This window comes from Centroberyx gerrardi, chromosome 7, assembly GCF_048128805.1.
Source record: "Centroberyx gerrardi isolate f3 chromosome 7, fCenGer3.hap1.cur.20231027, whole genome shotgun sequence".
NCBI classification, from domain to species: Eukaryota; Metazoa; Chordata; class Actinopteri; order Beryciformes; family Berycidae; genus Centroberyx; species Centroberyx gerrardi.
In genome coordinates, this window is record NC_136003.1 from 10031457 (window position 1) to 10046456 (window position 15000).

Below are 15000 nucleotides of genomic sequence, written 5' to 3' on the forward strand. Positions count from 1 at the left end.
TGTTGCATCCTGCATAAGCTGTGTGAAGCCAGCCAAGATGAGAATGAGTGTGGATGTTTCTGTGTTACATCGGTTCATTTACAGCTATTTTTACTGTTCCGTTCCATTCCAAATGAGATATCCACCTTTTTAAAAAAAAAAAAAAGACACCCACTCAAACTTGACTATTGGCATTAATGTTAAGCACATTATGGGTTAGTGGTGAAGTTAGGAGTCATCTTAAGACATTTGCTTAAAAAAAAAGTTTTTTGAGGACAGAATCATTCATGATTTTCAATTATTGCCTGATTAATTTCAGAGAAATTGAGAGCGTGACAGAGAGAGAGAGAGAGAGAGAGAGAGAGAGAGAGAGAGAGAGAGAGAGAGAGAGAGAGAGAGAGAGAGAGAGAGAGAGAGAGAGAGAGAGAGTGAGCGACTTTACATATTTTACATATATATGATTGTCCATTGTTCTGCTTTGGCATGCCATGAAGCGTACTGAATTGAACTGATTGAATTGAATTGAATTGTGAGAAAGAGAAAGAGAGAGAGAGAAACAAAGGTAGAATGACAGAGAACGAAATACAGAGAGAGATGGGAGGTGGTAGAGAGAGAGAAAGATACAGACAAACCCATAGAGAGAGAGAGGGTGAGAGAGAGAGAGAATGACAGAGAAAGAAATACAGAGAGAGAGATGGGTGGTGGAAGAGAGAGAGAAAGAGACAGACAAACCCATAGAGAGAGAGAGAGAGAGAGAGAGAGAGAGAGAGAGAGAGAGAGAATGACAGAGAAAGAAATACAGAGAGAGAGATGGGTGGTGGAAGAGAGAGAGAAAGAGACAGACAAACCCATAGAGAGAGAGAGAGAGAGAGAGAGAGAGAGAGAGAGAGAGAGAATGACAGAGAAAGAAATACAGAGAGAGAGATGGGAGGTGGTAGAGAGAGAGAGAAAGAGACAGACAAACCCATAGAGAGAGAGAGAGAGAGAGAGAGAGAGAGAGAGAGAGAGAGAGAGAGAGGAGAGAGAGTGGGGATGAAAGTTGGAGGGATGGACAGGGCAGAGAAGAGCAGCTCAAGCCTGCCACCTGTTGGACAGAGTGAACTCTGGATCCAGGATTATATCCAGGTCTCTCTGCCCACAGTCCGCCTGCCGCTCGTATTTCATTTTTAGTAGTTGTTACAGAGGGAGAGAGAGAGTGTCTACTGTCCTCTATCCATCCTGCTTATGAGGCGTATCTGCTGTATGTGCTGTGTCACTTATCAGGACGCTTCAGTCCATCTGTCTGTCTGTCTGCCCCGTCTCCTGTTCTCTCCCTCCTTACTCTCTCTCCCTTCTCTCTCCTCCATCACCCTTCCCCACCCCTTCTCTCTATATTTGCTTTTCCTATATAAATTGCTCAAAGTCCTCTAATGTCTGTCTTTTCTCTTTCTCCTCTTTTATCTTTAACCCTCCCTCTCTCTCCATTCTGCATCCTTCTCTTCATATATTTTTCCTCGTCCCTTGGTCTATCTCCCTCCTTTACAATCTCTCCACTTGCTATTTCCCATATCTTTCATCACCCTTGCTCCACCCTCTTTCCTCCGTGTTTAATCCTTCCTCTGCTCTCCTCCTTCTCCATATCCTCAACCACCGTTCCCCTTTTCTAGGTTTCTCTCTCTCTTCTGGTATATTAGTCTTTCTCCTTCCCTCTTTTAGGGCACTTGAGACGTTGGTGGAGAAGAAGAAGAAGCAGAAGCACTTCACTTGATCCTTAAAGGTGCCACATGCAGCATTTTCACATCAATAAATCATTACCCAAATTAATTAAGACATTGGTATAATTACTGTAAACAAACAAGACCGTTGCTGAGAAGACTAACAGCCTCTAAATGTCCACTACTCCGCATTTAACATTGTGAGCCACCGGGTCGGATTTCGTGAGAAATCTGCTGGATTGCTTTACGGCACAAAACAGGAAGAGGGCGCTGTTCTCCCAGCACAAACACAACTAAAGCTTTCAGAGTTTTTTGCAATGGCAGATGGTGGAAGGAGTGAAAGGCTGATGGAAAAACAACATGTTTATCCTCTTCAGTAAAGCCACTGAAGCAGTAAAGGTCCTCTTTGTGACCGGAAGCAATGGGGCTTCTGGGAAATGTGGTCTTAATTTTGTCAAACACAAGCGCTAACAAGACCAATGGTGTGAGATAGAGGCTAGCAGTCATCTCCACCATGATCTCATTTGCTTACGCTGTGTAAGTCACACCTGGTTTTCCGACTGCAGCTGTTTCAAGGCAAGTAATGGAAAACTTTAGCGACTGACGAACACAAATCCAAACGTTCTTGAGTAAAGATAATATGAATTGCTCTTCTTGAAATGATTTGACTCACCATGGCGATGAGGTTATATGTTTAAAGACTTTTATAGCCAAAGAGGGTGGTATGTAAACAGAACGTTAGCTAGCTAGCTGCTTGTTAGTCAGAAGTAAACATCAATCGCTGAACACCTACTGACTTCCATCACTTCACTGCACCATGTAAATACAATGTTCTCACATCGATGAAAAAAAGCTTGTTGTCTTGCTACAACACAATGCTAATCGTGGTTCCATTGTGTTCCACTAGCAAAATGCTAAAGAGTGGAACCCGCCCCTCCCCCATCGCAGGCAGTTGGTTTTCGTCTGACAGTGTCTTATACCAAGATATCACAATGAATTTGACCATATATTGATGTTTGAAAATGCTACACCTCGCACCTTTAAAATACTGAAACATTCATAGCGGAGAAGAGGAAACCATCCCGCTTTTACCCCTCTACTCTCTCTCTCTACCTTCCTTATCTCCTCCATCACCTTTCCTCCATCTCTCGCCTCTCCTCTCCTCCTCTCTTCCTCCCTATGTAGAGCAGAATGACTAATGATCAGTTGCTCTGTCACACACCAGAGACTTTCTTTCCCTGCAGCCACATCCAAAATTAGCGCACACACACACACGTACACACACCTACACACACACATACACACACACAGGCACATGTGCACTCTCTTCCTCTGCAGCCACGCTCAAAATTAATGCACACACACACACACGCGTATGCACGCAAATACACTCATGCATGCATGCACGCACGCACAGACACACAATCATGCACAGACACACACACACACATACACACACACACAAAGTCGCACAAAGAGAATGGAAGTACACCTCTTTATGTCTAATCTGGAGCAGAACATTATGAACTCTTAAATTTACATCTTGAGGTGTAATTAGAATAAATGATCCACCCTTAGACCATTCATCTTCTCCTCTCTGGTGTGCGGGTGTAGCGAGCAGGGAGACCGTCCGGCAGCAGGAAGGGTCAAGAGTCAAAAAGAGAGAGTTTCAGGAAAGAAAAGTCTCTATCTCTTTCTTTCATTGTCCCTGGCTCTCCGACACAGATATGAAGCTATATACAGACAAAGACTCTTCTAATCCTCGTGGCACAAATGTTCCACACTGATATCATTTTAACCCTGAAGTCACTGTGGCTCCCAGCTGGCCACAGACAGCACAGCTGGTCCTCACCGGTCGCTGCTGCTGTTCTCAGTGCAGCAGCTCTCTCTGCTGGAGAGACGCAGTTAATACACGTCTCTACTATGACTGAGAAACCAAGTGCTGTTCTAGTCCAGCATCTTAGACACTTGGCCACAACCTGCTGTTTGACTCTGGTTCTGATACTCAGTGACTGAAGAAGTAAACTGCTCCCAAACCAACACTCCGGATGCTTTAATCATACAGGCCCAGATCAATTTCAGTAATAATATAACAACATTTTCAACAATGGCTGGATGTATAAAGGCTCAGATTGTGTCTGAACAGGAAAACACCAGATTGCATGTGGTTGCTTCCTGTTTTGAGCCACAAGAAGCTCAGATCTGAACCATAAGGTGTGAAAAAAACACTCCTTTCTCGCATGTAAATGCATAACAAGAGAAATAGCAGCAAGCATCAACAACACACATTATAATAGGCAACACACACCAAGATGGAAAAGATGTCTTTATTAACAGCTGCTGACGGATACAATGGTTGGCACAAGTAGACTTTGTAGTTTTGGTGAAATCCAATATCTTAAAGCAAAATCATTTTGCATATTTACAATAAAAGTTTAGTTCCAAAATTTGATGTACACTATTTGATAAATTTGGCGCCTACTCTCACAATTAACAAATTGTTGAAAGAATTGATGTTCTGGAACGAAACACTTCCACTCCAAACTGTTGGCCCTCCTACTAATATCGGCTAAACTTAATCTAAAACCAAGAGGGCAAGTATGGTCAGAAGCATAAAAATTAAGATGACGAGCTAAAATGAGTCTGTTTTGCTGCTGAATCACATACACTATAATGTGGATTTTGCATTAAAAGGTGAATATGAGGCAAAGAACAGTATTAGTCTCCATGTCAAGCCACATTAAAACACTGGCACCAGTAAAAAGGCCAACTTTAGCTCATCGTCCCAATTTTCACTTTTGAAAGAATCAATAGTGGAATGACTTGAACTAGTCTTTTTACAAATGGCATCTGACTTTCCATGAGATAGATATATATATATAGTCTCTGTGTATAATCCCATTCTGTATATTTCCCCACACCATGCTAATATTTGACAGTGTGCAGTCATATGAGAATTGAGTCTGAATCTGATAAAACTCTCTGCTGTAGTAGTAGTAGTAGAACATCGACTTCATCTCAAACCTCTGAATCAAAACAAATGCCACCGGTTTACCACAGAAACAGGAAATCACATGGTAGGCTGATAAAAAATCAGACCATGAAAGAAAGAATGGGGAAAACCGTATAATTAAAAATGGAATGAATTGAAGCCTGCAGAAAAGGAATAAAAGAAAATGATCTTCTCCAGTTGCATGCAGCTGTTTGGTCAATCAGATCATTAGGAGAGTGAATTGCTCTAATGCCAAAAATGTGTCATGTAATGTAAATGAATGTGATGCATGACCAGAAAATAGTTTTTTTTACTATGAATGTACAAACAGTTCTTACAATATTTAATGCAATTTGAAAGCGTCACTCAAATTTAAAATGGATATATGCGGTTCTTCCTCTCATATTATAATTAAGTTATAATTCTATGGGATTAAAGTTCCCCGCTGTCGTTTAAATCATCTTACCAAGTGATTTATTCTTGTATTCACGCTTATCAAGCTCGTTTAAATATAATTTTCCGAGTCAAATTGTTTTACTGCACTGGCAATGGAAATTCCACTTGTTTCATGATCATGTAACCTGTTCTGAGAAGATTTTGCTTGCTTTTGCTTATTATTGTATTAGTCACATTATGAAGCAAAAACCAGCAAAGTTATCTGCCGTTGCAGTGAGTCAGACTTCAATTACCTTGAAATGAGATTGAGAAGTGTGAACAGAAGATGCAAATATTGGTTAAGCTTGCAGTGTAGGATCTCCCTTGTTTCAAAATGGCGAGAGAGAGAGAGAGAGAGTGTTGATGTCCTTTAATGACATATCTGACCACAGGACGGCGGAAAAAATAACTAAAATCACCTTCAAACTCACTAACAGAGAAACACACAGAGACACAGAGAGAGCAGAGGCCTGAGGCAACATGGCACCATAAACACAGTGGGACATACATATAGTAATGAGGCTAGCTCCCAAATGGCACCCTACCATTCTCCTACACTAGTCTCCATTCTAGCCGTCACCTACATAATGTAGCAGGCACCGAGGGGCATTTTTTCATAATGTATAAACTCTGCTATATAACCCTGCTATACCAGGAGATTCTCTCACTGCTGAAAAATTAATCAAATCCAAAAGGATCGGTATCTGGGTGAAGGTCTTCTGTCTTTTGTACAAATGAAAACAACAAATCTCCATCGCCTAAAGTCAGTTTCTTTATGTACAGTTACACTCTGAATTTTCATTAGGTCGTAGTCTTTGTTACATTCACTCTTTTTTTTCAGCTAGTGACCCTGATCAGAAATATACAGACTTTTTGGCACTAAATGTATTTCACCCCCCCCATGACCCCACATTGTTACAGGGAAACACACACAGGTTTCAGAGGAAACAAGCAACAGTGCATTACTCCTCCAGTATTACTCCACCCTCAAGAGTCACTTGGCAAATTCATATGATCAACATTTTGTTCTCTTTTCTGCCATCAGAGGGTGCAAGGAATGATCTGCTGAGCATAGAAATATGCTTATGCAGTTCTTCTTTACAACATTAAATGAGAAAGAATAGCCTGCAGCAGCTGCTGTAGCGCTGGATAGATGCATAATGTCTATGATCATTACCACGGCATAAAGGCTGCATATTAATCAGCTCTCATGAGTGTGTTTTCAAATCCACTATGGCTCAGGATAAGAATAATGTACTTCATTATGTTTTGAAAATAAATCTAGCTTAGTTAAAAGTGTTTGTGTTGAATGAATTTGAAGACTAAGCAGAACAGTCACAATACTGGACCAGATTGGCTGATAATGCTCCTCTAATTCAAATGAGGTAAACCTGCTTCCAAATGCAAACTGGACTGACTGGACGGATTTCAGTAATTCTTTAGTTAGGGAACCAATCAGGACCAAGTCCAGTTGTGATGCGTTTGTGTGAAACTGTGTAACTGTGTGTTAAAAGTATGGATTTTTGAAAATACAATACTTTAAATTCAACAACTCAAGCAAAATCAAATTTTAACAATATCTTCATTAAACATCTTTGATCATATAGAAATAGATGAAAATTTGAATTCCTATAATTGGGCCTCTTTAAGTGTTTTCAAACTGCTGCAGTACTGATGCAGGATAGAGGCAAGGTGAGGATGGCTACCATCATATCATCGCTGTCGGCTGAAAACCTTGTATCTCCAAAACGTCAGAAAAACAACCCTGTTCTTAGCTTAATGACAATGTATTATGACATCATCATCATCGGTTTTGAAAGAGGATCATCAGCCCGAGAGGTCAGACAATTTTCTCAACCCATAGAGGAGCGTGTAAACCTTGCATGGAAGTGAAAACATGAAAATCGCCAAAATTGGAGTTACAAGGTTTTCACGCAACAACAGCACTGTGTACCACAACTGGATCAAATTGTTTTTTGAAAATTGATTCAATAACTGGCTTGATGGCACCAATGACATTTTCCCAAACGTGTAAAACCATGCCCACCTCACATTCCAGGCAGACTAAACCACACACTAAGCATTTCAATTACAGTTTTAACGTTGAGACTCCCAGCCATGGTATGTGCAGTATGTAAAAGCTGTCTAGTTGGAACTCATCATCATCAGATAAGACACTGTTATCAGATACCTCACTGCTGTGCTGTCAGAGGAGGAAGAGGAGGAGGATGTCGTTAGGAGGAAACAGCAGAGCTAAACACTTTCCAGCCACAGCGGAGTCACACATTCCCTATTTTGAATATAGCAACAGTTCCGAGAAGCCTTGTAAAATATGTGGCTTATATGACATGAAGTCTCCTTGAAAACTGATGACTCTTCACTCCTTCCACAGGAGGCCAGACGAGCGCTGACAGCAGCAGCGGCATCGGCGGCGGTGGCGGCGCGCAGACTAAGCGAAAAATGGAGTGACTTCACACTGTACAAATGTCACCCGTCTGTTAGGACACACAGGCGGACAATAATTACACTGTGAGACATTCAAAGGGCTGCTTGTTGGAGGAGGATCTGGCCCGCTGACAGATGCGCCGCTCTTGTTTTTCACCCTCGGGGGGAAAAGTTCAAAGTGTTGGCCCAGACATTTGAAAGGTCAGTAGAGCAGCAGAGAGGCTCATGTGGGGCGGTGGAGGATGAGAGGGACGACAAATCGGCTTCGTTTCGTCATTCCTCTCTTTAAAATCTTTAAATTCCAGTTTTTCTTCACTGAGTGGGCCTGTTTCCATTTCATATTGAAGAGTGTGGCCTTCCTTAGCTCCTTCCCTTCTTTTGGTTAGCAAATTTGATATGTAGAGGACCGTATGAACGCTATATATACTGATGAGTGCAGCAGGTTATTTGTCCAAGCAAGGAGTATAACTTCCTCTGTTTATGAGTCTCTTCCCAGCCTTGAACCGCTGGTCCTACCGATCGAGCCGAATCAAAAGAGTGCAAGTGTTGTGGATGAAGCTGATGATGCTCTGGTTTGACCCTGCAGGGTGTCTTCTAGTCCTCTTGTGTTTTGAGGTTATTTAGATCGGAGTCCATCGCTCAGTCTGGCGTGTGTGTGGGTGGGTGGTTCTGCGTGTGAGTATATGTGTCTATGTGTCTATATATGTGTGTGTGTGTGTGTGTGTGTGTGTGTGTGTATTCAATACCCTGTAGCGTTGGCAGGTGTGTGCAAGTGGAGCGTGGGCAGGCGGACTCCTGATCCGGGAGCGGTGAAGCTGTAAGCGGCGTACGCCACAGCAGAGCCCACCATCAAGCCTGTCATATAGGAGACCGTCATGGTGTTCCCTAGAGAGAGAGAGAGAGAGAGAGAGAGAGAGAGAGAGAAATGAATGAGCATCTACAGTATAGGAAATATTTAGAATGACAGAGACTTGTGTAGGAGATTAAGATCTATTGATGTTGCTGTAATTCCTACTGTTCGTCAATAGAGGTCGATAAAAGTCATAGATTACTTAATCCACCTTTAAGTCAGAGCTATTACATCACCATTAAACACTGGAATGTCTTAACACACACTTATTTACCATTTAGGTCAATTTGCTCACACTTAAGCAGAAATCGTTCGTACACACACACACACACACTCTCTCTCTCTCTCACCTGCCAGCTCCCTCTGTTCGGGCGGCACCTTGCCCGCAGCTTGTATCATCGGCACGGACCCGAAGTATCCGTTGGTGACGCCCATGAGGAGGGAGAAGAGGCAGGGCCAGGCGGGGTGGGACAGGGTGGGGGCGGCGGCCGGGTACACGCACATGACGAACAGGGGGATGAACACCACCCGCAGGCAGGAGAAGAAGAGCAGGCGGCCACCGGTCCAGTCGTACGGCAGCGCCGCCAGGATCTGCGGACGGCAGAGGCTTGATTGGTCATGGTAATGTGATGTTTGCTTTTGTGATACATGGTTTTCCTCACCTCCACAGGGAGGTCAAAGGTCAGAGGTCAGAGGTCAGCTACAGAACAGCACCCGGGTTCAATGTGTTGTTCACTTCAGCAGTTGCTTGCAAAACTGGGGCTAGAACCTGTTTTGTCTGGTTGAAGGAGCAGCCTGGTCTCCCAAAATTTGGGAAATGAGCACAATGACTTAAAGTATAACTATATGTGAAGTTTTAATTTTTAGCAAAAGTTTTCCTTATTTATCCATGAGTAAAACCTTTCCCTAACCTTAACTAAATTGTTTTGTTGCCTAACCTTAAAGCTGCAGTAGGTAACTTTTCTGGATGAACATTTATTTATAAGTAATAAAAAATAAATCGCTACGTTTGGTGTCCAAAGACAAGCAAGATAATATGTCAGAATCTCAGAAATAGTGGTAGTCCCATTCCCATCCGACCAATGAGTCTGAGGCAGAAGGCGGGACTCCATCCTGTCAATCACTCCTCCTGTCACTCTCTACTCTATTTACCTACAGCAGCTTTAACCAAAGTGTTAGTTGTCTAAAACTAAGCCTGCCCTTAAACAAAGTTGTTTTACTTGCCTAAACCTCACTCTTAGCTAACTTTTCACGTGATAAACAGGTGATGATGGAGTGTCCAAGTCGTGGTATTATCATATTATCCAATTCGTGGTGGAGAAACATAATAATCTGTGTTCACTACACGTAATCTGCGTTTCAGAGTTCGTGCTCGTTTCACAAAACTTTATGAGACTTTGTTGAAGTTCCAAGTTCCAGGCTTAGTTTGGGAGTTCAGGCCTTTTGGACACATCCATCACTTCCACTCTTGATGGTGATTCCTCATTTTTTCTTTTTGCCTCCTGTTTTCTCTGTTGTCCTGATCACATTGCTGAATGTCAGACATTATTCATGAGTAATTCTCTAACCGACAGGTCTGCCAGCAGCTGACAGCGCTTTGCCAGGAAACCACTCGCCACAAAGTACGCTGAATAACTCAAAATGCCTGTGAAAAAAGATTTTATTTCCACTCTATTCCTTGCTCCGCCTTATCATGACTCTTCTTGTTACCTCCTCGCTACCTTAATTTCCCTTTCCCTTTCTCTATTTAATTTCTCCTCTTCCTTCCTTATCTCTCTTTTTTCCCCCCATTTCAAGTTTGCCGTGAGGACACAGTCAAAGCAGAAAATCAGAATGAATCTCACTCAACCAATATTTTCCTCTTCAAAGTCAAAATTATGACTCAAGGACAGGAGATAAGGTTTAATTTCTGAGTATTGAGATAAAGCCTCATAGCTAACTGCAATTATCTAAAAATAAACCAAACTTTTTTTCCGTTCGTACTTTCCGGTTTAATAAGCGGACGCCTCCCTTTAACCATTTCACAAGGTCAAGAGCTGTATTCATGTAAATGAAGCCTTCCTCTCTTTCTGCTTCTCTAGTGCAGGGAAGCTAGATGTACAATTAAATCCCAGAGTCTGGTTTCTCTAAAGAAGAGCACAAGTTCATTCTCTGTCCACTGACATATAATTAAGAAAAGACATATGTAGTTTCTGAAAACCTAGCACAGGATTTTTCCCTGTTTAAAAACCTTCTGATTATAATTTAACCTCTCTGTCTTCATTTCACAGCTGGTTTCTCAGACATGAGCCTGGAACAAGACATATCTATGAAAGCACATCTTAAACTGTCATAAATAATGACCCAGTCTCAAAAGCTTTTTTATAACCATAGGCCTGGACACTAGTAAATGTCGGTGGCCAATAATGTAGCCAATAAGAGATTTGTTCCAAAATGAAATATCCACCATTGAAAGAAGTGCGACCTACTTCTACACATGGATTGAGAGTAAAAAATCAACACAAATTGAGTATAAAAAAGTAACTTCTGTCCTTGTTTTATGAAATGCTAATACTTTTACTGTCTGTACATGCAACAATTTAGAGATATTGAGTGATGAACTTCAGGTTGTTGAAGAGTTTCATTCCAAAATGATATGAAAAATTGACACCTAATCTTAGAAAATGATTGCTGGCATGAAAGCAAAGCTACTACTATTAAACCTCATCTTAAGACGTTTGCTTACAAAAAATATGCTTTGAGCGTAGAACATCTATACTTTTGAAATGCCGACTGATAAATTTCAGGTAACTAAAACTTCCCATAACCGATATATATATATTTTTTGAATTAAGTGATTCATGTAGAGCTCGTCAGCTGCGCCTCACCTTGCCAACAAAGTCGGACATGTTGAACGTGGCCATGATGAGGATGGGAAGCCATTCGCCCAGCGTGGAGTTCCGTATCTCTGACTCCAGCCCGGGGAACAGGCACAGAGTGATGCTGTAGGTCACCGCTATGGACAGCATGTAGGCCCAGATCACACGGGACACCACGTAGCGGTGCAGGATCATGTCTGGGTAAGGGGAGGGGGGGAGAGATGAAGGTGAAACAGGGAGAGAGAGATATGGAGAAAGAGATATTAAGAAACCTAAGACCCCTCACTTAACCAGGCAAATTGACTAAGAACATATTCCTCTTTACACCAATGGCCAGGGGATTAATTTACACTTCAAATCCATCTCTCAAAGTCGGAGGGGTAATTGAGCGTTGACTACATGAGAGAGGAGGAGAGGTGAACAGAGCAGTAATGAAAGAGTAATACAAAAAGAGAGAGAGAGAGAGAGAGAGAGAGAGAGTACCGCGGACACCAGGCCAGCTCCTGTTCATCTTGGCTTTTGGTGCGTCAAACCGCACGTACGTCCCTCCTGCAAAGTCCTCAGTGGCGTCTTCTGTAGGGGAAGCTGCCGTCGCTCCATTACCCTGAAGAGAGAGGGGGAGAGAGAGAGAGAGAGAGAGGGAGAGAGGGAGAGAGAGAGACATTTGATGTTCTTTAATGAAAGGTCTCACAACAAAATAGCAAAATGAGTAATTTAAAACACCTTAAAAACTCACAAACTCCACACATACCCACCAATACACTCACATACCTCTCTACAGACACTCATGCACACACACACACACACACACACACACATCCACACTCAAAACACATGAGAGAGACAGACAGACGGAGAGAGGCCACAGTCATTTCTCATTACATTAACTCTTCCATCTCCAATTCTGCAACAATTATGTTACAGTGATATTTTCCCCCATGTTTGAAAAAAAATTAAATGTCATGACCCTGAGTTATGGTGGTTAAAATAATATAAATATTTTGTAAATTACCAAATTAGCAGCTATCAAATTAGATCTTGTCAATGGGAAAAATCAACCAGTTTTTTCTCAATTCCTGGAAACATTGTTTGAGGCTTTTTGAAGGACACTGGCAATAAGATGGATGGAGAGCAGTGAAAAAGTATGGATACAAACAGTTCAACAGGAAAACACTAGAGGTAGTCATCACACAATAAATACAGACAGCAACTTTCACACACACTTTCTCAGATTAACTTCTTCTCTTCTTTTTCTTTTCTTTTTATATCTAATGGCTTCCTGGCTGTATATGACATCAGCTTTTATGGCTATTAAAGAGGATCGCTGCAAGTTGACGTCACCTTGTTAGAGACTGGAGGGAACTGCCAGTAAGCCCAAGGTCCAGTCCATAACACACACACACACACACACACACACACACACACATACACAGAGAGAAACCCCACAAACACGCATTCTCTCTCATACCAAAACATATAGACACATACTTCTACACTCATACTAGAGACACACTTTAGCTTATGCACATCAACACACACACACACATAGACACACACAGTCTTACTTAAGTCACTTTTGGGGTGCCCGCAAGCAATTACACACACACACACACACACACACACACTCACACAGATCCATTAGTTGATTAGAAGTGCTTGTGGGCCAGAAGGCTCCACTCTCCTTGATTATCCCATAATGTACAGTGCTGCCTCGGTTTCCCCCGGCAACCAGAACAAAGAACCGCCTGAATCAGCCCCTAGAGGCGTGTGTGTGCATGCGTGTGTGCGTGTGTGTGTGCTAAAACACAGAGGGATGTCCTCACACACTTGTGTTGTGCATAATTGCATATACACACACACACACACACACACGCACACAAAAAGAAGACATCCTGAGGTGCTTGTCTTCTTTTGAAGGCAGTCCTCGGAGGTTCTGTGCCTCTGAACAAACACACTGTAATGAGGAATATTAGCTCCATACCTTCCAGCTAAGTGCTGCTTCAAGCACGAGTACAGTGTGTGTTTATCTAGCTCTCTCTCTCTCTCTCTCTCTCTCTCTCTCTCTCTCTCTCTCTCTCTCTCGCTCTCCCTCCTCCTCCCTAACATTGTCTGCCAAGTTGCTCTCCCTCCTCTCTCTCTCTCGTTGTCGTGACTTCTCTCTCATTCTTGCTCTGTGTCCTGGCCGGTCCTCTCTCTCTCTCTCCCCTTAATCACCCTCTTTCCTCTCTCGCTCACTCGCTCCCTCGCTGTCTTTTCCCTAGCTCGCTCTCCCATTTTCGTGATCGCTGTCTCTCTCTCTCTCTCCCCTGTCCCGCCTCTTTTCCCCTCATTTTGTCTCTACGTTTTTTTTTCTCTGCGTTGTCGTGACTCTCGTTCTCTTTTGTTCGCAGCCTCAACCTCTCCCTTTCTCCCTTCTCCCTGTCTCTCTCACACTCTCCATCTGTCTCTATCTTTTCTGCATCACCCCCCCCACACTCTCTCTCTCTCTCTCTCTCTCTCTCTCTCTCTCTCTCTTTCTCTCTCCCTGTTTCAGTCTCTGAGTGGCAGCCAAAAGCCAAAGCATTACCCCTGCCTGGAGCTTAAATAAATGATTTTAAGTGTCTGCGTTTGAGTGGTGCTAAATCACACAGTCCTCAGTGCCTCACTGTGTGCACGGCTGCACACGCACACACACAGAAAAAGACACACACAGACACTTCTAATCCTCATGAAAATCATCTAACAAATACACTCGCATGACCCGGCAATTTGGAGGCCTGACTTTGCTTCCTCCTCTCGGTTCGGAAACAGTTTGTCGCTGCAACATTTATGAAGGGTTTAATGAATGAAACATGGATGAGGAAGTTTAATGAGAGGATTTGCCATTCCTTGTGGGGCGGAAGAGTGAACATTGTCACTCTACTGACTCGAGGCTGGATGGAAAGCTTGTAGTGCTCGCAGTACAATATGCAGGAGGTGGATAAAATAACAGAAACGTGACATGAGAAAGGACTTTGAAGTTACTAAATCACAATTACGGTGCAAAGGCAGCTACACAGGCAAGTTATATTAAGTTGACTGCCTATTAACAGTATCTCAGCTTTAAAAAAGGTCCTATATATGCCAAACACAGACATCAGCAAAGAGGAACAGTGGTTGCTAGTCAATAGGAAGGAATAGACGGACATTTAACAGGACAGTTGCCAAACACCACAAAACTACAGCCTCAAAAATGACCATAGAATTGGATCAACGCCTCTGTGACACAGTTTCAACAAAAGCTGCACGTTGCAAGCTTCACAAAGCTGATATTCATGGCAAGGCTGCTATTCAGAAACCTCTTGTGTCCAAGGCCAACACATAAAGATGAATAACGGTGTGTAAGGAGAACAAAACCTCGACGCTGGAGCAATGTACAAGACTAATATGATCTGATGAGTCGTCTTTCACCCTTTTTTCTACATCCAGACATGTTTACATTTAGAAAAAAGGCAACGGATGCCTTCAGCCCACTATGTCTGATGCCAACTGTTAAACATGGTGGTGAATCTGCAATAGTATGGGCAGCCATCTCATGGAAGTCATTATAATTGCTCATAAGCGCTGATAACTGCTCTGCACGGTTGTATAACAGCCAAGGAATATGAGGCCATTTGACAGAACCAGGTGGCCCTATGGTGCAAACACTGTTCCCTCATTATGTTCCCATATTGCAAGATAAAAATGCTCCCATACACACTGATAAACAAATTCAGCAGTGGTTTCATG

At 42.6% G+C, this 15000-nt stretch overlaps 1 protein-coding gene across 1 annotated transcript in view; it reads right to left on the reverse strand.

The window, feature by feature from the left end:
• Window positions 1-8284: 8284 nt before the first annotated feature.
• Window positions 8285-15000, reverse strand: part of slc29a4a (solute carrier family 29 member 4a) — a 13816-nt gene continuing 7100 nt past the window's right edge. The window contains exons 7-10 of the mRNA XM_071906399.2: window positions 11737-11857; window positions 11263-11450; window positions 8746-8986; window positions 8285-8430 (exon numbers count right to left, since the gene is read on the reverse strand). Of these exons, the coding sequence (XP_071762500.1) occupies window positions 8285-8430; window positions 8746-8986; window positions 11263-11450; window positions 11737-11857 (696 nt within the window). The remainder of the gene's footprint in view (window positions 8431-8745; window positions 8987-11262; window positions 11451-11736; window positions 11858-15000) is intronic.